The sequence below is a fragment of the Sceloporus occidentalis genome, unplaced genomic scaffold (genome assembly GCF_023333645.1).
Source record: "Sceloporus occidentalis isolate IW3139 unplaced genomic scaffold, rSceOcc1.0.p SCAF_2, whole genome shotgun sequence".
NCBI classification, from domain to species: Eukaryota; Metazoa; Chordata; class Lepidosauria; order Squamata; family Phrynosomatidae; genus Sceloporus; species Sceloporus occidentalis.
In genome coordinates this window covers 4,419,101-4,441,278 of record NW_028316982.1, presented here as the reverse complement: position 1 = coordinate 4,441,278, position 22,178 = coordinate 4,419,101, and the positions used below count along the sequence as shown (strand labels likewise).

Genomic DNA, 22,178 nt, shown 5'->3' with positions numbered 1-22,178 from the left:
ACAGGCCCTCCAACTGTCCAGATTTGGCAGAGACAGCGTCAAGAGCTGCCTTTGCCCCAGGAGTTCAGCAAACAAATCTGCTGCATTGCAAACAGTAAAATTTTATTCCAGAAAAATAAATTGTAGGTGTTAGCAACTGAAGAAGTGCCATCATCTCCAGACATTGGGATAACATTAACATTATCCCACCTCTAAACCTTGCTGGCTCCATCTTCATTCATTTACAAATTAAAACATACCAACCCCCTCTTGCAAATAATAATAATAATAATAACTTACTCGCCTCTCCCCATGGATCGCGCCAGGGGACAACAACCATTAACAGACAAGCAACATCAGTTAAAACAATCAGTTTTGTCCCCTCGTTCCCACAGTTTCCAATACTGTCTTGATCTCATGATCCATACTTTCTGTTTCCCACCAGCAAACGCTAAGAAAATTCCTCCCACGCACATCTGCACATTCCTGGCACCAAGCATCCCTTTGAATCACCACCAATTATTTCCACTAGTACAATGCCTCCCATCATTCTTCTACTTAACTAAAACACTACAATACTGAATAAACATGCTTATACAGCCTGCTCCAAGCATGGGCTTGCCATCTGTGGATTTCAGCATCCGCAAATGGCAAGCCCCATTGGTCCTAAGGGCAGTTCATGCACACAGCCGCAGCTGTGTAGGTGTGCATGCGCATGTGCCACCATTAAAACCCATAGGACTTGAGGTCCCATGGTTTTTGGTATACTAAGGGCCAACGGTACCTTACAGCAACACCCATCCTATGATGCCATGTTTTGATAGTCAGTCCTGATAAATCCTTTGCCACATCACTTTTTTTCAGATCCTTTAAAAATGGCCTGGTTTCTCTTAGGTATGTTTAGCCTGAAGAAGAGAAAGTTAAGAGATGATATGATAGCCCTAAGTATTTAAAGGTGTGTCACAAGGAGAATGGAGCAAGCTTGTTTTTTGCAGCTCCAAAGACTAGGACTGAGAGCAATGGATTCATAGAATCATAGGATCCTAGCATTGGAAGGGACCCCAAGGGCCATCCAGTCCAACGCCTTTCTGCCATGCAGGAACTCTCAATCAAATCATCCCCAACAGATGGCCATCCAGCCCCTGTTTAAAAACCTCTAAGGAAGGAGACTCCACCAAAATCTCCAAGGAAGGAGTGTGTTCCACTGTCGAACAGCTCTTACTGTCAAAAAGTTCTTCCTAATATGTAGGTGGAATTTCTTTTCCTGTAGTTTGAATCCACTGAGTTGCTGCAAATTTAGTTCAAGTTTGTACTTGATTAACTCTTTAGGGAAGAGATGGGGAAGAATCTTGCCCTTCCCAGTAGGCTCAAGCAAAAGGAAACTGATTCAGCCTCACCCAACATGTGTTCTTCTTCATTAATAGTTTTTGCCAACTTGAACACGCTCTGATGTTCCTTGGCCACATGTATCCCTGTTTTCATCTGTGAAATGTTGGAGGGTGTGAAGTTACATCCCCCTCTTTCCAGACGGAGCACACCAGCCAGGAACCCTTGCAATGAAGCATCCCGTCTTGGTACACTGAGCCATCTTTTCTCCCATCCCATCCATTTGGACAAACTAAAGACCAAAGGATCAGCATGAGGTGCTCCCTGGCATGCTGATGAATGACAGACTGGTTTAGTGGTTTCAAGTTACTAGAGACTGTTTTAAAAGGTGGTGTGTTGGTATACTGGTTCTGAATACTTAAAGCACATGCTGCATTCTCCTATTGCCCTAATTACAAATTAATATGTCTATGTATGGACACATGTAGGCCTAAAAAGCCTAAAGGTATCTTGGAAGCTAAGGGAGGTCAGTCCTCGTACTTGCATGGGAGACTGCCAGCAAAGATCAGGTGCTGGAGGATCGGTTTCAGCGGTGTTGTTGTTGTTGTGAGCCTTCAGGTCATTTTATGGTAACCCTATGTTGAACCTATAATGGGGTTTTCTTGGCAAGATTTGTTTAGAAGAGATTTCCCATTGCCTTCCCAGGAGGCTGAGAGCATGTCACTTGCTCAGTGGGTTTCCATGGTTAAACTGGGAATCGAACCCTGGTCACCAGAGTCATAGTCCAATGCTCAAACCAAAACTGGCAAAACTACCTCAGGAGTGTTCTTTGCCTAAGAAAACCCAATGGAATTGATGGGGTTGCCATAAGTCAGCAGGCGACTTGTAGGAAAGAATGTGATGTAAAAGATGGAGTGAGCTTGTTTTCTGCTGCTCCAGAGAATAGAGCACAAACCAATGGAATCAAATGACAAGAAAAGACATTCCGTCTAAGCATTAAGGAGAACTTATTTACTGTTCCACAGTGGAGAAGACTGTCTCAGAAAGTGGTGGAGTCTCCTTCTTTGGAGGTCTTTTTAAACAGAGGTTGGATGAGCATCTTTTTGGGGAGCGCCCTAGCAATATATTCTTGCACTCCTTAGTTGCACTAGATGGCCCTTGTGGCCCCTTCCAAGCATCCCATGTTGGACTGCAGCTTCCAGCATTCATCACCATTAGCTCTACTGGCTAGGGCTGCTGGCATTTGTAGTCCAGCAACATCTGGAAAGCTGCATTATTCCCACTCTTGTTCTGTGGTGCCTCCTCGGTGTTTCAACTCTCAACCCCTGCTACTTAACACAGACATGACACTAATGAGAGATGTAATTCAGAATTACGGGGTTCAGTGCAACCAGTTTCCTGAGGGTACCAAATAGTTTCATGTCCATCTAAATCAGTGATTCCCAAACTCTGGCCTACCAGGTGTTTTTGGACTTCAGCTCCCAGAATCCCAGACCATTGGCCAAAATGGTTGTGGCTTCTGGGAGCTAAAGTCCAAAATACCTGGAGGTCCAGAGTTTGGGAATCATTGATCTAAATTGAAGGAGGTTCATCTGATGTTGATAATGGACTGGATAAAGCTAAGGAATGGCAGGTACAAAGATGAGAGACAGCCTTCTGGTTAGTCAGAAGTCAAGTCAAACAGAGACATAGTGAATCATAGAATCACAGATCTCAAAGAGACCCCAAGGGTCACCCAGTCCAACCCCATTCTGCCATGCAGGAACTCACAATCAAAGTGCCCCCGACAGTTGCGCATCCAGCCTCTTCTTAAAGATCTCCAAAGAAGGAGGTTCCACCACTATCCATGTGGCCATGTTTGCATAAGTGGCCATGTTTGCACTAATATGTTTCCTTATGGCAGTGGTTGGACATTTTCATCTGCTGTAAAATCTCCAGAATCAGTCCAAGGTTGCAGAAACCATTCTCCTTTTCAAGACCTCCAAAGAGGACAAGTCCACCACCCTCCAAAGATGTCTATTTCACTCTCAGACACCTCTTACAGTAAAGACGTTCTTCTTAATGTTTAGGTGAATCTCTTTTCTTGTAATTTGAATCCATTGGTTTGTATTCAAGTCTCTGGAGCAGTGGATGACTTTCCATCTTCTACATGACAATACCTTTCTGGCATTTAAAGATCACTACTATATTGCTAAGAGAATCTAGCATGGTGTAGAGGTTTGGGTGTTGGACTACAACTCTGGGGCCTGGGGTTCAGAGGATGGCAATGGCAAACCCCTTCTGAAGAAACCTGCCAAGAAAACCCTATGATAAGTTTGCCTTAAGGTCATTATAAGTTAGAAACAACCTGAAGGCACACGACGACAACAACAAGCTCCCTTTTAGGGTTCCCTGTTTTCAAAGCAAGCTATGTACTTTTAATGCCACATTGCTGGGCAAAGACTTGGCGGGTAGTAATGTATAGTTCCAAACTATGAAAAGATTCAAAGATTTTGGAATGTTTCTCATAAGAAGTCAGAAGTCAGAAATGACATGAAGGCACACAACAACCATATTGCTTTTCAGGTCTAATCTACACTGCAGAATTAATGGCACCACTTTAACTGCCATGGCTCAATGCTATGCAGTCTTGAGATCTGTAGCTTTGTGAGCTATTTAGCCTTCCTTCTCAGAGAGCTCTTGTGCCACCACAAACTACAAATCCCAGGATCCCATAATACAGAGCCATGGCAATTAAAGCAATGTCTAACTGCATTATTTCTGCAGTGCAGAATCAGATGCAACCACAAATAGCACTTACTATTGAGCTTCTCTTGCTGTGAACTAAATCTATCCCTCTCTTTCCCCCCTCCCATCTATATCTATATCTCCGCTCTTGAAACAGCTTCCATTACTACTCCTTTTTTTTGTTTGTTTGGTGGAAAACCAGCGATAAATGAAACCTTGCCAAGGGGTGAGATGAACAGATAGAGCTCATCCTGTCTATTGGTAGTTCCTGATCATCCCAAAACTTAAACAAACACCAAGAACATACGGAGAAGTTTTTTTGTGACATAATTTATTACCCCTTTAAAAAAAAATAAAGATACTGGCAGCTGCGGACGTCTTTCTGAAAGCCTCTGAGCTTTCTACTAAAAAGAGGCATTTATTTCATCCTGGATTTCAGCAGAGGGGAAGGGAAAGGGAAATTAAAGACGCTGTAATAAATTAGGGAGGGAAAGATGAAACAAACAGAGCACTTGTAGATTTAGGTGAGTGCAGGTGTGTTTTCTTTAAAAAAGTATATGAGGGTCTCAATTGAGACATCTGGATTATAAATGTGACAGTGATGAGATTTTTATTATACGGCTAAACCCCAAATGTCTGATGTTTTTCTTTCTTAAAAGACAGTGGCAATCTGTGGCTCAGACCTACAGGAACGCAACAAAGGTGTTCCTCTTTGGTTTCACAGGTTGCAAGTTGAGAGATCCAGCATGGCATAGTGGTCTGAACACTGGTTTATGACTCTGGAGACCAGGGTTCAACTCTCAACTTGGCCATGAAACCCACTGGGTGACTTTGGGCAAGTCACATTCCCTCAGCCTCAGTCAAACCTCCTCTGAACAAATCTTGCCAAGAAAAACCTATGATAGGGGATAGAAAACCCCCTTAGGCTCACCGTAAGTTGGAAAAGACTTGAAGGAACACAACAGAACACATACACTTAAGCTGGTCCTTGTAAGGTTTCCAGACTTTTCCCCAACTTGGTTGCCCTCCTCTGGACATGTCTTTCTTGAACCCTGGTGCCAAGAAACGGGCTTTTCTTTCAGACTGTGCCTCAAAAAACCAAGACAGTGGGAGCCATAGAGAGGGGATGGTGGTAAGAATGGGAAGGCTATGCAAGTATATGTGCCTTATATGACTGTTTCTGAAATCAGATGGCATCTTGTTGCTGATGTATGCAGGTATAAATTGACTTATCAAACTTTTGCACTATTCTGATATATTAATGTTTTGGGTGCAGAAGCAGAGTTTGAATGTGGTGCCATTGCACTTGGGTAACAACTGACTAACTGACACACTGGTGAGCACTATGCATTGTGTATTGACATGCATTGCTGTATATTGAGGCACATCTCACATGCACATCAATGCACCATGCCCATCGAGCGGCATAATGTCACCATTTACTATGTTGCACATCTTCCCCATAACTGCCTGAGTGTAAAGCTGCAACTGTCTCCATGATGCAAGATGTCAGCCACTATCTCCCTTGGCCTCATGTCTCCTATTCATTTTCCACCTCACAGCTTGACAATTTGTTTTACAGTGACCTGTGGTTTCCCTGGAATGAGGCCATGGCCTCTGCATTGCTAAAGTATCTTACCTTTTATATTGGGGATGGGTGGAGGAAGGAAGAACAAACCTGAATTTATCCTTTTCTCTGTGTCATCCTCTTTGGTTAAATTCTGGAAAGCTCTTCATCTAATTTGTCCAATCCAGACTGCATTTACCATTTCAAAAGTGTCCAATGATAGGAGCATTAAATTATTTTTCCACCGTTATATTCCCTTTTGAGAGCAAGCGTGGCTAACGGCTTCATTGATGGACTAGGACGATCCAAGTCTCTGGAACTGCAGAAAACAAGCTCGCCACATCCTCCATATGACCCCATACCCCTTAACCTTCTTTCCCCCAGGCTAAACATACCCAGCCCCCTAAGTCTCTCCTCACAGAGCTTCATGGTTTCCAAACCCTTCACCATTTTGGTCGCCCTCCTTTGGACTCACTCCAGCTTGTCCATGTCCTTCTTGATTGTGGTGCCCAGAACTGGACACAATATTCCAGGTGAGGTCTGACCAAAGCAGAATACAGTGGCACTATGACTTCCATTGGCATTATACTTCCATTGATGCAGCCTAGAATCACATTGGCTACATCTCTATCTGTAGTGCACAACCATGTGCAACATAAATGTGCACCCATATGCAGTGCAAATGGAAACGAATGTACCATGCACACTGGCACCACATGGACATCTCTGCTTCTGGACATCAACCTGAATACAGCCGTTCTGCGTTGCACAATAATATCCAACTGCTTCTGCAAACTTAGATATGCATGAGACACTAAGAGGATCCAAGCCCAAGTCGAACGTATTTTTCATTTCATTGCATTTCCCATTTGTTATTATCAGCTTCCCAGTGGTTTTTGGCTCATCCAACAATCTCTCTTGTTTAAACAGCCCTCTCTTATTTGGTGATGCTACTCTGCACTTTGAGGGCCCACTATTGCTGCTGTCTAGGTCAGTGGCTTTCCCCCCTGAACAACAAAGCTATTTTCCCAGAAATCATCACACTTTATATCGCATGTGTCTGTGAGAAACTATCCTAACTATCCATCTTTTTAAAGCCTTGATCCATGTCGCATGCATAAAGCAAAGCCTTTGAGTTTTTCAGCCGCCAAGAAACCCAAGGGTCAGGCAGATTTCTGTGTTTGCAAGGGAAACCATCTGTTCCTTGAATAAACTGTAAGGGACAAAGGCTAATGTCCACTTTGAACAGCGACAGAGTGGCAGAGGCCACAGCCCTGACAGGCCATTATATCTTTTGTGGCCGAGCCAAAGGGAAACCAGTATGGCATCGGACGCTCCACCTCACCCCAGAAATATTTAAAATATCTTCAGCATATTTATATAGGTTGTTGCTTATCTCCAAATTCCTCAAGTGATATTCCATGAAAATAGAAAAAGAGATAACATCAACTCAGAGAAGGCTTCCTCAATCTGGCGCCGTCCAGATGTGCAGGATTACAACTCCCATCGCCCACAGTCAGTGGTCCCAATGCCTGGGGATTATGAGGCTTGTACACTTCATCCAATACATCTGAAGGGTTTGATAGTCAAGGAGGCTTCTTTGTCATAACAGATGATATGTGTTAGGTAACTTTCACTTTAGGATGCAAGTAGAATAGCTGTGGTAGTCTGGAAACTTAGGATGCAAAGGGATCTTTGTACCAGCTTTAGCTGTGCAAAAGAAGTAGCATAAGCTTTCATAGACTTGCATCAGAGGAAGTAGACCAAGTCTACCAAAGCTTATGCTACGACTTCTTTTGTACAGTTAGTCTCAAAAGGTGCTACAAGATTGCTTTGCATTAGAATGCAAAATTTAAATGGTTGATAAAAATAAAGGCTAACGGCCTTGTATACTGCAAATGTTTTGGACTGCAACACTTTTTTTTGTTGTGTGCCTTCAAAGCATTTCTGATTTATGGCAATCCAAAGTCAAACCTATAATATGTTTTTTGGGGCAAGTTTCTTCAGAGGAGGATTTCCATTGCCATCCTCTGAGGCTGAGAGAGTGTCACTTGCTCAAGGTCCCCCAGTGCCTTTCAGAATGGCCTAGCCTTCTAATACTGCGTTTATTTACATGCCCTTTTCCACTCAATTATTTATTTTGCTATTATTTTTAATAATTATAATATTATAAATGCCTCCAAATACTGCAGATTCCTGCAAATTACCACTGGCTTTCTTCACTCTTTTATTCTTTTCCCTGTTGTTTTACATGCTGCTAATCTGTTTTTGAATTCTCAAACCCTTTTTTAAAAAGTGTCTGTATGGGGAAACCTATTTAGTTTGGGGTTTGCATTCCATTTAGGAAAGCTCTTAGGGCCACATTTCAGGAATGGGAAGGGGCAATGCAATGTGGAGACAATCAGAGCCAATTTGTAGTGGTTTGAGCACTGGACTCCAACTCTGGAGACCAGGGTTCGATTCCCTGTTCATCCATGAAAACCCATGATAGAGTCACCTTAGGCCCCGGGGTCATCATAGTCAGAAATGACTTGAAGGCACACAACAACAAGTGCAATGCAGGCGGCATTCCTGCTCCTATTGCTATTTCCCTATAAAGCATACAAAGCATAAAAAGCCCACAATTCAAAGCCACACAACAGCTTGGGAAGTGTCTGCAAAGTGTCCATCCTGGTTCTGGGCAGCATCATGGATGGCTGCAGTGAAAGCATTCGAGCTCCTTTCCCCTTTTACTTCAATTACTGCATCAGTTTTGTTAAAGGTTATATTTTAAAATGTGAAGTCAGAGGAATTGTGGTGCTTAGGATGGGTTTAATTAAAGTGTTATTTCCCTAATGCACTCATTTGTCTATCTACAATTTTTTGTTTGTTGTACGCGGCACAGCATGATTGAAAACATGACTTTGCCCTCTTTGCCATGCCCTGGCTATGCCTTCCAGAGGGTGGCTTCATTTGATCCAATAGATCTACATTATATGTCACATATCACAAAGAACCGTAATAAATACAATATGGTTGGACCTTGGTATCCATAGGGGATCCATTCTGGCCCCCCTGTGGATACCAAAACATGGGACCTCAGGTCCCCTTCTCCCTAACGGTGATGTGACATGCGCACTGCCATTGGACCATGTTGTCACTGGATGCTTAAATCCACAGATGGCAAGCCAATGGATAAGGAGGCCCCACTGTAAATACAATGTACATATATACGGTGTGTATACCCAAAACCATTTCACAAACAAGAGGATTAAACTGGGGACATAAACAGTGTGATGTTGCAGCCAGAAAGGCCAATGCGATTCTAGGCTGCATCAATAAAAGCATAGTGTCTAGATCAAGGGAAGTCATAGTGCCACTCTATGCTGTTCTGGTCAGGCCCCACCTGGGATAATATTGTGTCCAGTTCTGGGCCCCAGAATTGAAAAAGGAGATTGAGAAACTGGAGCCATGTCTCCAAAGGAGGGAGACTAAAATGGTGAAGGGCCTGGAAACCATAAAGCCTTATGAGGAGAGACTGGGTATGTTTAGCTTTGTGAGACATTTAGGCTTCTCTGTCGGAAAGGGCTCTGGCGCCACAACAAACTACAGTTCCCAGGATTCCCTAGCACTCAGCCAGGGCAGTTAAAGCGGTCTCAAACGGGATTATTTCTGCAGTGTGTTTTGGACTTTAATTAAAAATGCTTGAGGTCCAATCCATACTGCAGAAATAACCCAGTTTGAGACTGCTTTAAGTGCCCCGCAGTTCTTTATTATTGTTACTACGCTTTATTTGTATAGCGCTGCAAATTCCTTGACATTCTCTTGAGAAGTGCATCTTTCACATCGATGCAGTCAGAGCTCGTATAATTTTATTTATTTATTATTATTATTAACCTTCATTGATGAATTGGTTTGCATTTTTAATGTATTAACTTTTAATTTATAATTGTTTTAATCTTTAAAATTGCTTAAGTGTTTCTTTTAAATTGTATATTTGCGTATTTTAATACTCTGTGTTGTTTTATCCTTGTTCTAACGCCTCGAGTCCCTATTTTGGGAGAAAGGCAGGCGATAAGGACATAATAATGATCATGATCATAACGATGGCAAGGGATTGAAGAAGCCCTTCCTTTGCTCCTTGACAGTCTTTCCCAGAATCCTCCAACCAGTTCTTCTTCTTCTTCTGATTAAATATTCTTCATTGTTTGGTTTTGTTTTTATATCTGGTTAAAATGGACAACAAAAACCATTCCGCGAGCAAGGCCTTCTGGGACTGGAGTCCAAGACAAAGGGAGGCCCAAAGGAGACTCTCAGCCTCTTCCCAGAGGGAATTTCCCAGCATCCCTCGCGGTGGCCTTCCCCATCCCTTTCCCCAGCATCCCTTCAGGTTCAGGATCTTCGGTTGCTAGGAGACGCGCCTGGTCCTCCCTCGCCTCCTGATTGGCCTCCGCCGCACCACGTGGCCTTCCTTGCTTCTGAGGGGAGGGGAAGGGAGGGGCGTGGTTTAGCGGGCCTTCCGTTGCTAGGCAACGACGGGGCCTAGCTTTCACTCTGAAGTCTAAAGGCGCCCAGAAGGTAAGACCCGAAAGCCTGAAGCCTGGCGCCCCTTCTCCCGGGAGGAGCCTGGAAGCCCCGCAGCCCTTCCTGCCTCCCTCCCTCCGGGGAGAGCGCCTTCTCCCGAGCCCAGCCCCAGACTTACACTCTGCACATGCCCAGAGGCGCTCACGCATTCGGTTGTCGAGAGCCTAACCCTGGCCTCTAAGGCGCTCCCAGAGGGGCCTTCAGAACGAGTCAGGCCACGAAACAGGGCAGCTGTTGTGGTTCTGGCTCTTAAGTGGCTGTTGTTGTGATATGATGATTGACTGCAAAGGGCCTTGAGAAAGTGGAGCCATCCTGTCTCCAAAGGAGGGAGACTAGAAGGGTGAAGGGCCTGGAAACCATGAAGCCCTGTGAGGAAGGCCTGAGGGAGCTGGAGGAGAGGGTTAAGAGGGGAGATGAGAGCCCTCTTTAAATGCTTGAAGGGACGTCATCCTGAGGAGGGAGCAAGCTTCTTTTCTGCTGCTCCAGAGAACAGGACCCAGAGCAATGGATGCAAGCTGCAGGAAAAGAGGTTCCAGCTCAACATCAGGAGGAACTTCCTGAGAGTCAGGGCTGTTTGACAGTGGAAGGCACTCCTTCCTGGGAGCCTGGTGGAGTCTCCTTCCTTGGAGGCTGTCTTTAAGCAGAGGCTGGATGGCCATCTGTCTCAGGGAAGGCTTTGATTGAGAGTTCCTGCATGGCAGAAGAAGGGGGTTGGGCTGGATCAGGGCCCTTGCGGTCTCTCCCAACTGCAGATGCACTCCTTGTCAGCACAACGGCTGGGCCTTGGGAGGTGCTAAAAGGGGCCTTCTGGCATGGGTTCATGCCCATCACCAGACCCTTTGCCTCTGTGGAACTCTGTGGAGCAGAGAGAGTTCCAAGCAAATGGAGCGCCTGGGGTCCTGAAAGCAAATCCTCCGCTCTGCCGTGTTATATGGCACTGTCCCAGTTGGAAATTCAGTTCTGTAGTAAAGTTGTTTTATTTTGCAGAACAAAAAATAGATTTTAAAAGATTTTAAACCCTTTTTTAAAACAAACAAACAGTTTTCTGTTTTTTCCAGGGCTGTGCATAAGTCCTTCATGTTCTCATCTCATTGCAGGTCACTCTGCTCTGAAAGCTGCGCAACATTTGAGGATGGGAGATGTTCTTGCTTATGAAGCGGAACTACTTGGAGTAGTGAAGGAGGTACGTGCTCCCTTTCCTTTACTCAGTTTCTATGCATTTTGCCATTTGGTTAGTTGGGTTTGGTCCTAAAGAAGCTCTGAAGTTAGGAACATGTGAACAAGGTTTAATACAGATGCTTCTTCCTTCTCAATCTGCCATTAGGACCATTACCACAATGAACTCAATTTAGTATTCTTTTTCAGCATTTGTGTTCATGTTTAAGCATCTTTTTTCCATTGCAAATGGATGCTATATTTCCTGGACTCTGGGACTCTCCCAGTAGCCAAATGGCCAGAAGGAGGAGGAGGAGGTGCCAGCCTGCAAAAGATACCCTCCATACCATCTGAACTGAGAACAGAAACAGCAAAATGCAGACCTATGACTGACATCTTCCATCCCCCTCCCCCTGTATGGTTTTTAACACCTTGCCTGATGTAGAAGCCAGCGGAGCTTTGAAAGCTTGCAGCATGTATATTGTGCATTTTGGCTTGTCTGATAAAGCTATCGTGTTTTGATCGATTATTGATGTTATTAAATTTAGTGTTAACTGTTGTTATGTACTATCAAGTTGGCTTTGTTTTACAGTGACCCTGTGAACCAGAGACTCCAAGAAACCCTGGTCATCAACAGTCCTGCTCAAGGCTGTGTCTTCCTTTACTTGAATAAATCCATCTGTAATACAGTCTTCCTGTTTTCTTTCTGCCTTTAATATTACCTTTTTTCCCAATGAGTCATATTATCTCATAATGTCTCTAGAGTATCCTAACCTCAGTTTAGTAATTTGGGATTCTAGGATTGTTCATTGGTCTTTTTGGCAATCCATAGAAATCTCCTGAACCACATTTTAAATGAGTTGACTTTTTTCTCCCTCAGATTTCTTCACTGTCCAGCTATTAACTATACATAGAAATTGATAATCTTAAGTGTGTATTGTGTGCCTTCAAGTAGTTTCTGACGTATGGTGACCCTGATGCAGGGTTTTCTTGGCAAGCTTTGTTTAGAGGAGGTTTGCCATTGCCTTCCCCTGGGGCTGAGAGCATGTGACTTGTCTAAGGTGGGCTTCATGGCTGAGCTGGAAATTGAACCCTGGTCTCCAGAGCCATAGTCCAGTGCTCTAACCATTACACCACGCTGACTCCCAGAGAATATTATACCTGTTCTCTGCTGCCCCAGAGGATAGGAACAGGTCTAATGGTTTTAAATTACAGGAGGGTAGATCTCCTCTGAACCTTAGAAGGAACTTCTTGTCAGTAAGAGCAGTTTGCCAATGAAACCAACTGCCTAGAGAAGTGGTGAGGTCTTCTTCTCTGGATGTCTTCAGAAAGAGGCTGGACAGATCCCTGCTGGGGATGCTCAGGAGCCCAGATGGTGCAGTAGTTAAGTGCCTGTCTTGTAGCTACTCACTTACAAACCGAAAAGTTGTGAGTTCAATATCAATAAATAATAATTTAATAAACAATAGTCAATAAAATTGGGCATGTTGGTATCCTTCCCAGGTTGCTAAAATGAATATCCAGCTCGTTGGTGACAATTAGCTTACACATTGTAAACAGCTTAGGGAGTGAGTAAGTGCACTCATAAGCAGTATAGAAATGTACTTGCTATTGCTCTTGCGCTAGCTGGAGATCCTGCTTTGAGCAAAGGGTTGGACTCAGTGGCCCATGAGGCCCCTTTGAACTTTGTGCTTCTACAATTCTGTGATTGTATGAGATGTTTTAGACTTGGTTTAGTAATAATAATAATAAGTTTATTTTTATAGACCGCTATTCCGCGTTGATCATAGCGGTGTACAATAAAAAATTGCAATGACAATACAAAATACAGGATAAAAATTGCAATACATAAATAAAACTTATGAACCTGACGCTGTTAACAGTTGACCTGTCAGAGTTTTCATAGTGTCTCATTAATTCTAGACTTCAGAGCAGGAGTGAAGAGTGTTGGGGTCTCCAGATGTTTTGTGCTTTTGCACAAACAATTCCTTACCATTGGGTATGCTGGCTGGATCTTCTGAGAACCCGAAACATCTGGGAGGCCAAAGGTTCTGTGCTCTTCTTTTAGTGGCTGAGGTTGTGCACATCCTCTGCCCTGTTATTCCTGGGATGGATAGGGATCCTATGACTTCGTATATTAAATACAGGATAGTTAAAAGACCACATGGCTACAATGATTTTGGCTCTCTGTTTCTATAGTGCATCCTATTCATCTACTTGTAAAGTGTTTTGCATTTTTAAGAGGGAAATGTGATTACATTTTAAAGATTTGGATCTAAATCCAGTTGCTGGTTTTAATGGGGTGATTTGAAAATATATTTTAATTTTTATTGTTACCTTTTAGCTGATCTTGTGAGCTGCAGTTGGTTCCACATTGGGAAAAAAGCAGCAAATACATAAAATAAATGAAAAATAAATAAATAAACAGTCCCAGCCAGCTAGACAGTTTAAGTCAAACAAATTTACATAAATATTGTCTTACCAATATATTTCATCTGTTCTAGTTGGAACTAAAGATCGTATTTATGGATATTTTAATGTGTTGAGAGCCGCTTTGATTGTCTAGTCACAGAAAAGCGGGATAAAAATAAAAGTTTCATTTACTATTATTTTATTTAGCTCTAGAAATTTTATAATCCAGTATGGATAAAAATGGCTAGTAGAGTAAATACACTTTTTTCCCTCCATAGTTTCTGTGTTTTCTGCATTTCAGCTTTCCATTTTGGAAGACTTTAATTATATTCTCCTCTTCAAGATTGTTTAGTTCTGTCATTAGCATGTAATCTGTTGCTATAACATGTAAACGAACAAGATTTGGGTAACAGTCATGCCCAATTAACTGAGTGTAAGCCCTGCTGAACCCAGAGGACTTACTTTTGAGTAGATACCTATGGGATTGTATCATTAACAATTTAATTATCGTTCTACGTATTGTAATATAAATATTGCATAGCTCCCTTAATATGTGTATTTTATGCAATGATTATCTTGTAACCTGCCTTGAGCAATGAGGAGAGATGGGTAAGAAATAATAGGTGGGCAGGGTGTGTGTGGCCTTGATATATAAGAACACCTTGTCTCTTACTAGGAACCACATCCGGCAGACTTCCTTTATCGAGTGTATTTACCTGACCCTAAAAGCTAGGGATAGTCTAGGGACTCTGTTAGTGTATCGGCCACCCTGTGCGCTACCGGACTCCCTTAACGAGCTGACACAGCTGGTCGCGGAGCTGATGCTGGAGACGCCCAGGCTACTTGTCCTGGGCGACTTCAACATCTCCCTCACGGCCAGCTATGTTCCATCCGGTGCGGCTCGGGAATTCATGGATACCATGAAGGCCATGGGCCTGTCCCAGCTGATTTCGGGTCCAACGCATTTTGCGGGTAATACACTGGATTTGGTCTTTTGTTCAGATGCGGAAAATCCGTGGGCGGAAATAACCAGTATTTCCCCCCTGTCATGGACGGATCATTTCCTTGTGGAGGCAAAAATCAAGGTCTCTACCCAGATCCCCCCCGGGGGTGGTGGACCTATTAGGATGGTCCACCCTCGAAGGCTGATGGAACCCAAAAGGTTCCAGGAAGCCCTAGAGGGACACATGGTTGAAGTGACGGCGACTCTGTTGATGCCCTGACTGGTATCTGGAATACCGGTCTCTCTAGGGCTATACACAGTATCGCTCCCAAGCGTCCTCTCAGACCTGCTTCCAAACGTAAGCCTTGGTACATGGAAGATCTCCGGGCAAGGAAGTGGGACCACGACGGCTAGAGCACCGCTGGCGGAAACACCTACGCTTAGCCGACAAGGCTCTCCTAGACCGCCTGTTGGAGGACTATGGAGAGGCGATACGAGCAGCTAAGAACTCGTTCTATGGTGCTCGTGTCGCGTCCGCGGAGTTGCGTCCAGCAGAGTTGTTCAGGGTGGTCAGGGAGCTAACTCAGCTCCCTCCCGCCCCGAACCAGATCCTTGAACCTTCTAAGGCCTGCTGTGACCAATTTAACAACTTCTTCGCGGATAAAACCTCTCGGATAAGCGAAGGTCTCAACGCCGGCATTAGAGCAGAACCTAGGGTACAGGCATCCAGAGCCTCCGTGGACTCTATTAAACTGGATCAGTTTGAGTTGGTAAGTACCGATGATGTGGACAAGATCCTTGGAAGTGTTCGGAAGACAACCTGCTCTCTCGATCCCTGTCCCTCATGGCTAGCGGCTCAGGGGGGACCGGCTGTAACCTTGTTGTTACACCGGATTATAAATACATCACTGAGGGATGGGCAATTTCCAACCAGCTTGAAATTGGCCACCATAAAACCGCTGCTAAAAAAGCCCTCCCTCGACCCCCTGGTACATAGTAATTATCGGCCAGACTCGCTGCTGCCATTTTTGGGGAAGGTGATCGAGAAGGCGGTTGCAATCCAGCTTCGATCGATCTTGGATGAAACGGATTATCTGGACCCATTTCAAACTGGCTTTCGGGCGGGCTACGGGGTTGAGACGGCCATGGTCACCTTGGTCGATGATCTCCGTCTGGGCATCGACAGGGGAAGCGTGTCCCTGTTGGTGCTCTTGGACATGTCAGCGGCTTTCGATACCATAGACCATGGTATCCTTCTGGAGCGCCTGGCAGAGGTGGGAATCGGGGGCACTGCGCTCCAGTGGTTCCGCACCTACCTCTCTGGGAGGTTCCAGATGGTGCAGCTGGGAGACGTGTGCTCCGATAAGAGGGCCCTCACAACTGGGGTCCCTCAAGGAGCCATTCTGTCTCCCATGCTATTTAACATTTACATGAAACCGCTGGGAGAGATCATCCGGAGACATGGGATGCGGGGTTATCAGTACGCTGATGACACCCAAATAGTTTTCTCTATGTCTCCGACTGATGCAGTGACTGAGGATGGCGTCTCTCCTCTCGTGGCCTGTCTGGAGTCGGTAATGGGCTGGATGAGGGAAAACCGACTCAGTCTGAATCCAGAGAAAACGGAGGTACTTGTGATAGGTTCCCCTGGTCCAGGAATGGCGGTGGTTCCACCTGTCCTGAACGGGATCACGCTTCCTGTGAAGGACTCCGTGCGCAGTCTGGGGGTGCTTCTTGATTCGTCGTTTCACCTTACAGCTCAGGTGAATGCGACGGTCAAGAGCACCTGTTATCAGCTTCGGCTTATTCGCCAGCTGCGCCCATACCTGGCCCAGAGAGACCTTGAAACGGTGGTACATGCTCTGGTAACCTCTCGATTGGATTTCTGCAATGTGCTCTACATGGGGCAACCCTTATACCATACCCGGAAGCTACAGATGGTACAGAATATGGCAGCCAGACTGGTCACTGGTACTTCCAGGGCCAGTCATATTACACCTATACTCAAAGATCTGCATTGGCTGCCCATCCGCTTCCGGGCACAGTACAAGGTGTTGGTGATAACCTATAAAGCCCTATATGGCTTGGGCCCAGGATACCTGAAGGACCGCCTCTCTCCATACATTCCGCCCCGCACCCTCAGAACTTCTGGGCAGCAACTACTGAGGGTCCCAGGGGCTAGACTAACCTCCACAACGAGGAGGTCATATTCCATTGTCGCCCCGGCCCTCTGGAATACGCTGCCCATAGAGCTCCGCTCGGCCACCTCCCTGGCCCAGTTTAAGAAGGAACTAAAAACCTCCTTATTTCAATCTGCATTCCCCGAATGAAGTTCCAGCTGGTCTTCCCCCCTCCCCCCGCCCCCGATGACAATGGTGATCGGCTGATGGCGTTTTAATTTTGTTTTTAATATGACTGTATTGTATTTTTATGGTGTTTCTGTATTGTTATTGTGTTGTTCACCGCCCTGATCGATGGAAGGGCAGTATACAAATAAAATTTTTATTTATTATTATTATTTATTATTATTATTATTAATAATAATAATAATAATAATAAACATCCCTGTATTTCCCATTAGCTAATCTGGAGGAAGTTTTTTGTCCCAGGGAGAGATTGTTGGCTTCCCTTTGCACTGGCCTTTTCCTTTTATTTTTAAATGGAAACTGTGATTACAGTTTTTCTCTTGCACCTTCTTGTATTTGCAGTATTTGGACTACGCAGAGTTTGAGGACACTGTGAAAACATTTACGAAGGAATGCAAAATTAAAGGAAAGCCTTTACCCAAAACAGGAGATAGTTCTGTGAAGGACTCTAAAACTATAATAATCCAGGTAACATCTCCCCTTTTTGTGAAATTAACATTGTGTGTGTTGGATAAAATCAGGCATTTCTGCTTCTCTGTTGTGCCCCTTCTGTGCAGCTACACAACCGTTTTAACATGTATTTGTGACTTGCAAAATGACTGTTATTACATAGCATATGGGAATTATAAATGTGTTTCCTTCAGAAGCAAAAACAACCCTTTTGCCATCTAAACAAATGTAATGGCACCAATTCCTGGAAATGTTAGCAGTGGATTTCCAAACAGTAGATTCAATTTGTTAGATTTATGTTCCATTAAATTTGAAAATACTGTCTGCTCTTTACCTTGGTTCCTGAATAGAATGTATGTTAGGATTCACTAAATGTTCCGCTTTCCCCTTCCCCATGAGTAGTACCATGGTATCCTCTGCCCTTTCCTGCACTTGCTTATTATATTGCCTACTACTTATCTGTCACAGCTAAATGGAGTCTCCTTGTGAATGGCTTCTCACTGTGCTCATTTGTAAGTGACTCAAAAATGGGAGGCTGTATCTTGGAGAGGGCTCTGGTTTGAGCCTTGGGTTGGCTTTTGTTAAGGGCTGGGACTACTTAAAAAGCTTTTGTTTAATATTAACAATCAATTATTTAGGAAGAAGTTTGTAAGTCTCGGTGCAACTCAGAGGGAAGGTATTTCATCATTATCTTAAATTTTGAAATGTAGAGTTACTCTCTTTTTTCCCTTTCTGTTTTGGAAGGATCTGCTGACTTCTTTTACCGATGGATACCCGGATGTCTTCTTTGAACTCTGGGAGGAGCACATCCCCTCTTCAGTCCGAGACAGTGAAGCTCTTGCTCAGAAGCTGGAATTCTACCTTCATATCCATTTTGTCATCTTCCCCTTAAAGCACTCAGTGGGAAACCCTGTATGTTTGTTTGTTTTTTCTAAATTTGGCTTCATAGGCTTTTTGGCTGTCTAGTTTTTAATTATTAGTGAAGGCAGTAAAGTGCTGAAATGTTGAGTCCCTGTCTCTGTGTACAATCCATTCAATTCAATTCCTTTTCCAGTTAATATTTAATCCAGATTTGTGGCTTTGGTTTAGGTCTTCCTGACTGTGTCATATCATTCAGTCCTCTTCTGTATAGAACTAATAATAATAATAATAATAATAATATCTTCCCAAGTTAAATATTTTGGGAAAGTATTATGATCTTATCTTCTCTCTTACATGTTAGCTGTTCGTAGGTGTTTTGTTTTTTTTAAAAAAGAAGAGCATTCTCTCATGTGAATGAAGCTATCCTTGCATCTTGATATCATTCAGTCCTGATTCAGACTGGTGAAAAATAATCAGGAGTGCTCAGCAGCCAGCCTTGGGCTTCCACATTCCATCCTGTCCTTTCTATAAATATGTATGGAAGAGAATAGAAACTTTGCCTTATGGTTAACAACAAACCAGAACCCCAGACTACAGTTAGATTCTGGTGTGAAAACCATTCTTTGTGAGCATAGTGTGGTTTGGCCAAAGTGTGGTTTAAACAAACCCTAGCTTGCAACGTTCAGATCTCATTGGCAAACCATGATTTGCTGTCAGCCAGGAGGAGAAGGAAGTAGATACATGATGCTTATGCTGGGGCTTGTTGCCAATCCTTCAAACTATGAATTTATGGCTTTGGTGCTAAAACCCTGTAATGCAGTACTAATGCATTATGTCAACCAGTTCTGGTTGGGTTACATTCCCCCTGAAATACTGTGTTTGCAGTTTGAGAGTGCTCCTGGATCTGTCCTTCCAAATGTTAGTTTAGATATATGCAACAATCAGGAGTACTTGTTACCAGCTTTGGCTGATATTCCAACTGTGCCCTTCCTAGAGGACCTAAAGATGGTAATGCATGCACTGGTAACCTCAAGGCTGGACTTCTGTAATGCGCTCTACATTGGGCTACCCTTGTACCAAGTCAAGAAACTCCAGTTGGTTCAGAACATGGCAACCAGATTGGTTTCTTGTACATCCGAGAGTGATCACATCACATCAATTTTAAAATCAATTAATTTCCAGGCAATTACAAAGTGTTGGTTATTACCTTTAAAGTCCTACATGGTTTGGGTCTAGGTTGCCTACAAGTTGCTTTCTCATGTACAATCCACCCTGTACACTCAGGTCCTCTGGGAAATGTTTGCTCCAACTGGCCAGGACTAGACTGGCAATGGTTTCCCAGAGGACTTTTTCATCTGCTGCTCCCAGACTGTGGAGTGACCTTCTGGAAGGGATAAGACAGCTGAAGATGCTGACAGCATTTAAAACAACATTACAAACACATCTCTTCTGGCGGGCCTACCCAATCAATTTTAAATCATGACTTTTTAGCTGGTATATTCTTTAAAATATACCAACTTAAAAATCATGATTTAAAATTGATATAAAATATATAAGTATATTTTAATGGTTTTATAGTATTATAACTGTTGATTTTAGTATTTAATTGTTGGTTTTATGTGTTTTCTTTTTTAATTGTATTTTGTATTTTAACATATTGTGTGTTGCCTCAAGCCTTGAGGAAAGGCAGGAAAGAAATAAAACTTCTTCTTCTTCTTCTTCTTCTTCTTTTTATTATTATTATTCCACTAAACAGAGTCAGATTTACTTAAGAGTAAGCATGCATAAGGTTGTAATAGGTCTTTTGCACATATTATTATACTATTCTACTCCTAATGCGAAGTTGTTTTGGGTGACTTGATTTTTCAGCAAAAACAAAAAAGTATCTTGGAACAGTTGCATCTGTCAAAAGCATATGCTAAATAAAACTTGCCAGTCTTTAAGATGCCATAAGACTGCTGCAACAGACCCACATGCTCCCCAGAAATGTTTTCTTTTGCTGTGTCTTCCTGCTTGCTAGAGTAACTGTATCTGTGCAGGAGACAGGGCATCTAAGAGCTATGATCTGTGTCTCCCTGATGCCAAACTGTGAAAGTGTAGGATTTTTCTAAAATGTTTGAGACTGGGTTGGAAGGGAGCAATGTAAGATGTGATACTGAATCTTAAGGACAATATTTATGTATCTTGGAGTAATATCACACCCATACACAAAAGTTAAATGCTGTCGATTTTGGTAATAAAGCTTTAAAGTAGCCTAGTGTGCCTGTGAAGAGTCAGTATAAATGGTGCCATAAGTCCACCTGCAGGCTGCCTATAGTATTTAATAGGTGAGACTTGATGCCTCTAAAAATACAACATCTTGCTGTGCACACCTTGCTGCCTTTTTCTAGTGGTCCCTGCTCAATTAAAATGGCAGGGCAAGTGTTATGAGTGCTGTTGGCCAATTACAGTTGATGATAAATGAGTCTTAAAGGGCCTTCCCTTAAAGATGTAGAATAATATATTTTTTAATCACTGGTTCTCCCAACACAGCTAGGACAAAGTCATCTTCAGTTGTTGTTGTCCTGCATGTTTCTAAAACCAGAAAAATGTCACGGAGTAGAAATATGGTTAATTTGTCTGTCGAAGTGAGATACTAGAAGCAGAAGATAGAATAATTACAGTGACATTTAATAATGCTTAGTATTTATTTGAGAGATACATACCATGGTACAGGGGTTTGAGTGATGGACAAGGATGCTCTTCTAAGACCATGGATTTTGTCCTTGCTGGACCATAGAAACTCCCTGGGTGGCCTTAGGGTAAATCACATTCTCTCAGCTTCACAGGAGGGCAATGGCAAACTCCTGAACAGCTCTTGTCAAAGAATCCCTCTGACAGATTCACCTTAGAGCTTCAGAATAGTTGGACTACTTCACATAAATACAACTGGACTATTCCACATAAATTGCAACACTTTAGCAGCTGCCAGTCATGTTCAACGTAAACTGTAATGCAGCTCTGCAAAGAACTGACTTGTATTTCTTTATTTTCCAAGACCACATTTTCTTTCAATGAAAGGATTTCTCATTTTAAAACCTACCTGGAAACCAAAGGAGCAGCCCTGAGCCAGACTACAGAATTCCTTCCATTCTATGCCTTGCCTTTTGTTCCCAACCCTATGATCCACCCCTCCTTCAAGGAACTTTTCCAGGTATGCACTTGATTTTTTCAGGTATTGCAGCTATTTTATTACTCTGTTCTGTTACTGTATTTATATTTCACCTGTCTATCTGGATGGATCAGTTCAGAATACTATTTAGTCCAGTAAAGCTTGCCCGTTGTTGTCTCCACCCAAAATTGTTTAAAAGTGGGCATTGGTAATCTTTTAAATTAATAAATATATATTTTAATTAATAAAATTGTATGCTCCATCCTTTGGTCTTTAGGGAATTGGAGGAAAGGCCCTAGAGTAACTTAAATAAATTAAAAGAGTTGCCAGACATCAAGTAAAATCTATGAGGATACACATTTTTCATTATTTTAAAGGCCTTCTGTTGTGTTCTCTGTGGAAGAACTGCCTCTTTTTTTGCCTGCAACAGAAGCCAGCTCATGAGAAACTGGCCGGCTTCTCTGAAGGGTGTTCAGCAAGCCTAGTATTGTGAATGGAAAAGTAATTTTCTGCACAGAAATGGAGGGAAGGGCCTCATATATTGATTTGAATGGTTAGCTAAATATGAGTGAAAATGGTCCTTAAAAATGGTTCCTTAGGGCTTGCAGACTGATAGGTAACTAGTGAAGATGGTAAAACACTGGAGAGATACGTATTTTCCCGTCAAAATTCTGGGGG

At 43.2% G+C, this 22,178-nt stretch overlaps 1 protein-coding gene across 5 annotated transcripts in view; it reads left to right on the top strand.

Moving 5' to 3' along the window:
• Nucleotides 1-10,071: 10,071 nt before the first annotated feature.
• LOC149317892 (lisH domain-containing protein ARMC9-like) overlaps nt 10,072-22,178 on the top strand; it is a 121,115-nt gene continuing 109,008 nt past the window's right edge. For 3 of the 5 annotated variants that reach the window (XM_089508615.1, XM_089508613.1, XM_089508618.1), the window contains exons 1-5: nt 10,290-10,725; nt 11,260-11,345; nt 17,381-17,506; nt 18,233-18,400; nt 21,387-21,542. In XM_089508615.1, the coding sequence (XP_089364741.1) occupies nt 10,671-10,725; nt 11,260-11,345; nt 17,381-17,506; nt 18,233-18,400; nt 21,387-21,542 (591 nt within the window). In that variant the 5' untranslated portion in view covers nt 10,290-10,670. Of the gene's footprint in view, nt 10,157-10,289; nt 10,726-11,029; nt 11,128-11,259; nt 11,346-17,380; nt 17,507-18,232; nt 18,401-21,386; nt 21,543-22,178 lie in introns of those variants that run through there. The other 2 variants (XM_089508617.1, XM_089508614.1) reach the window with 2 other exon arrangements.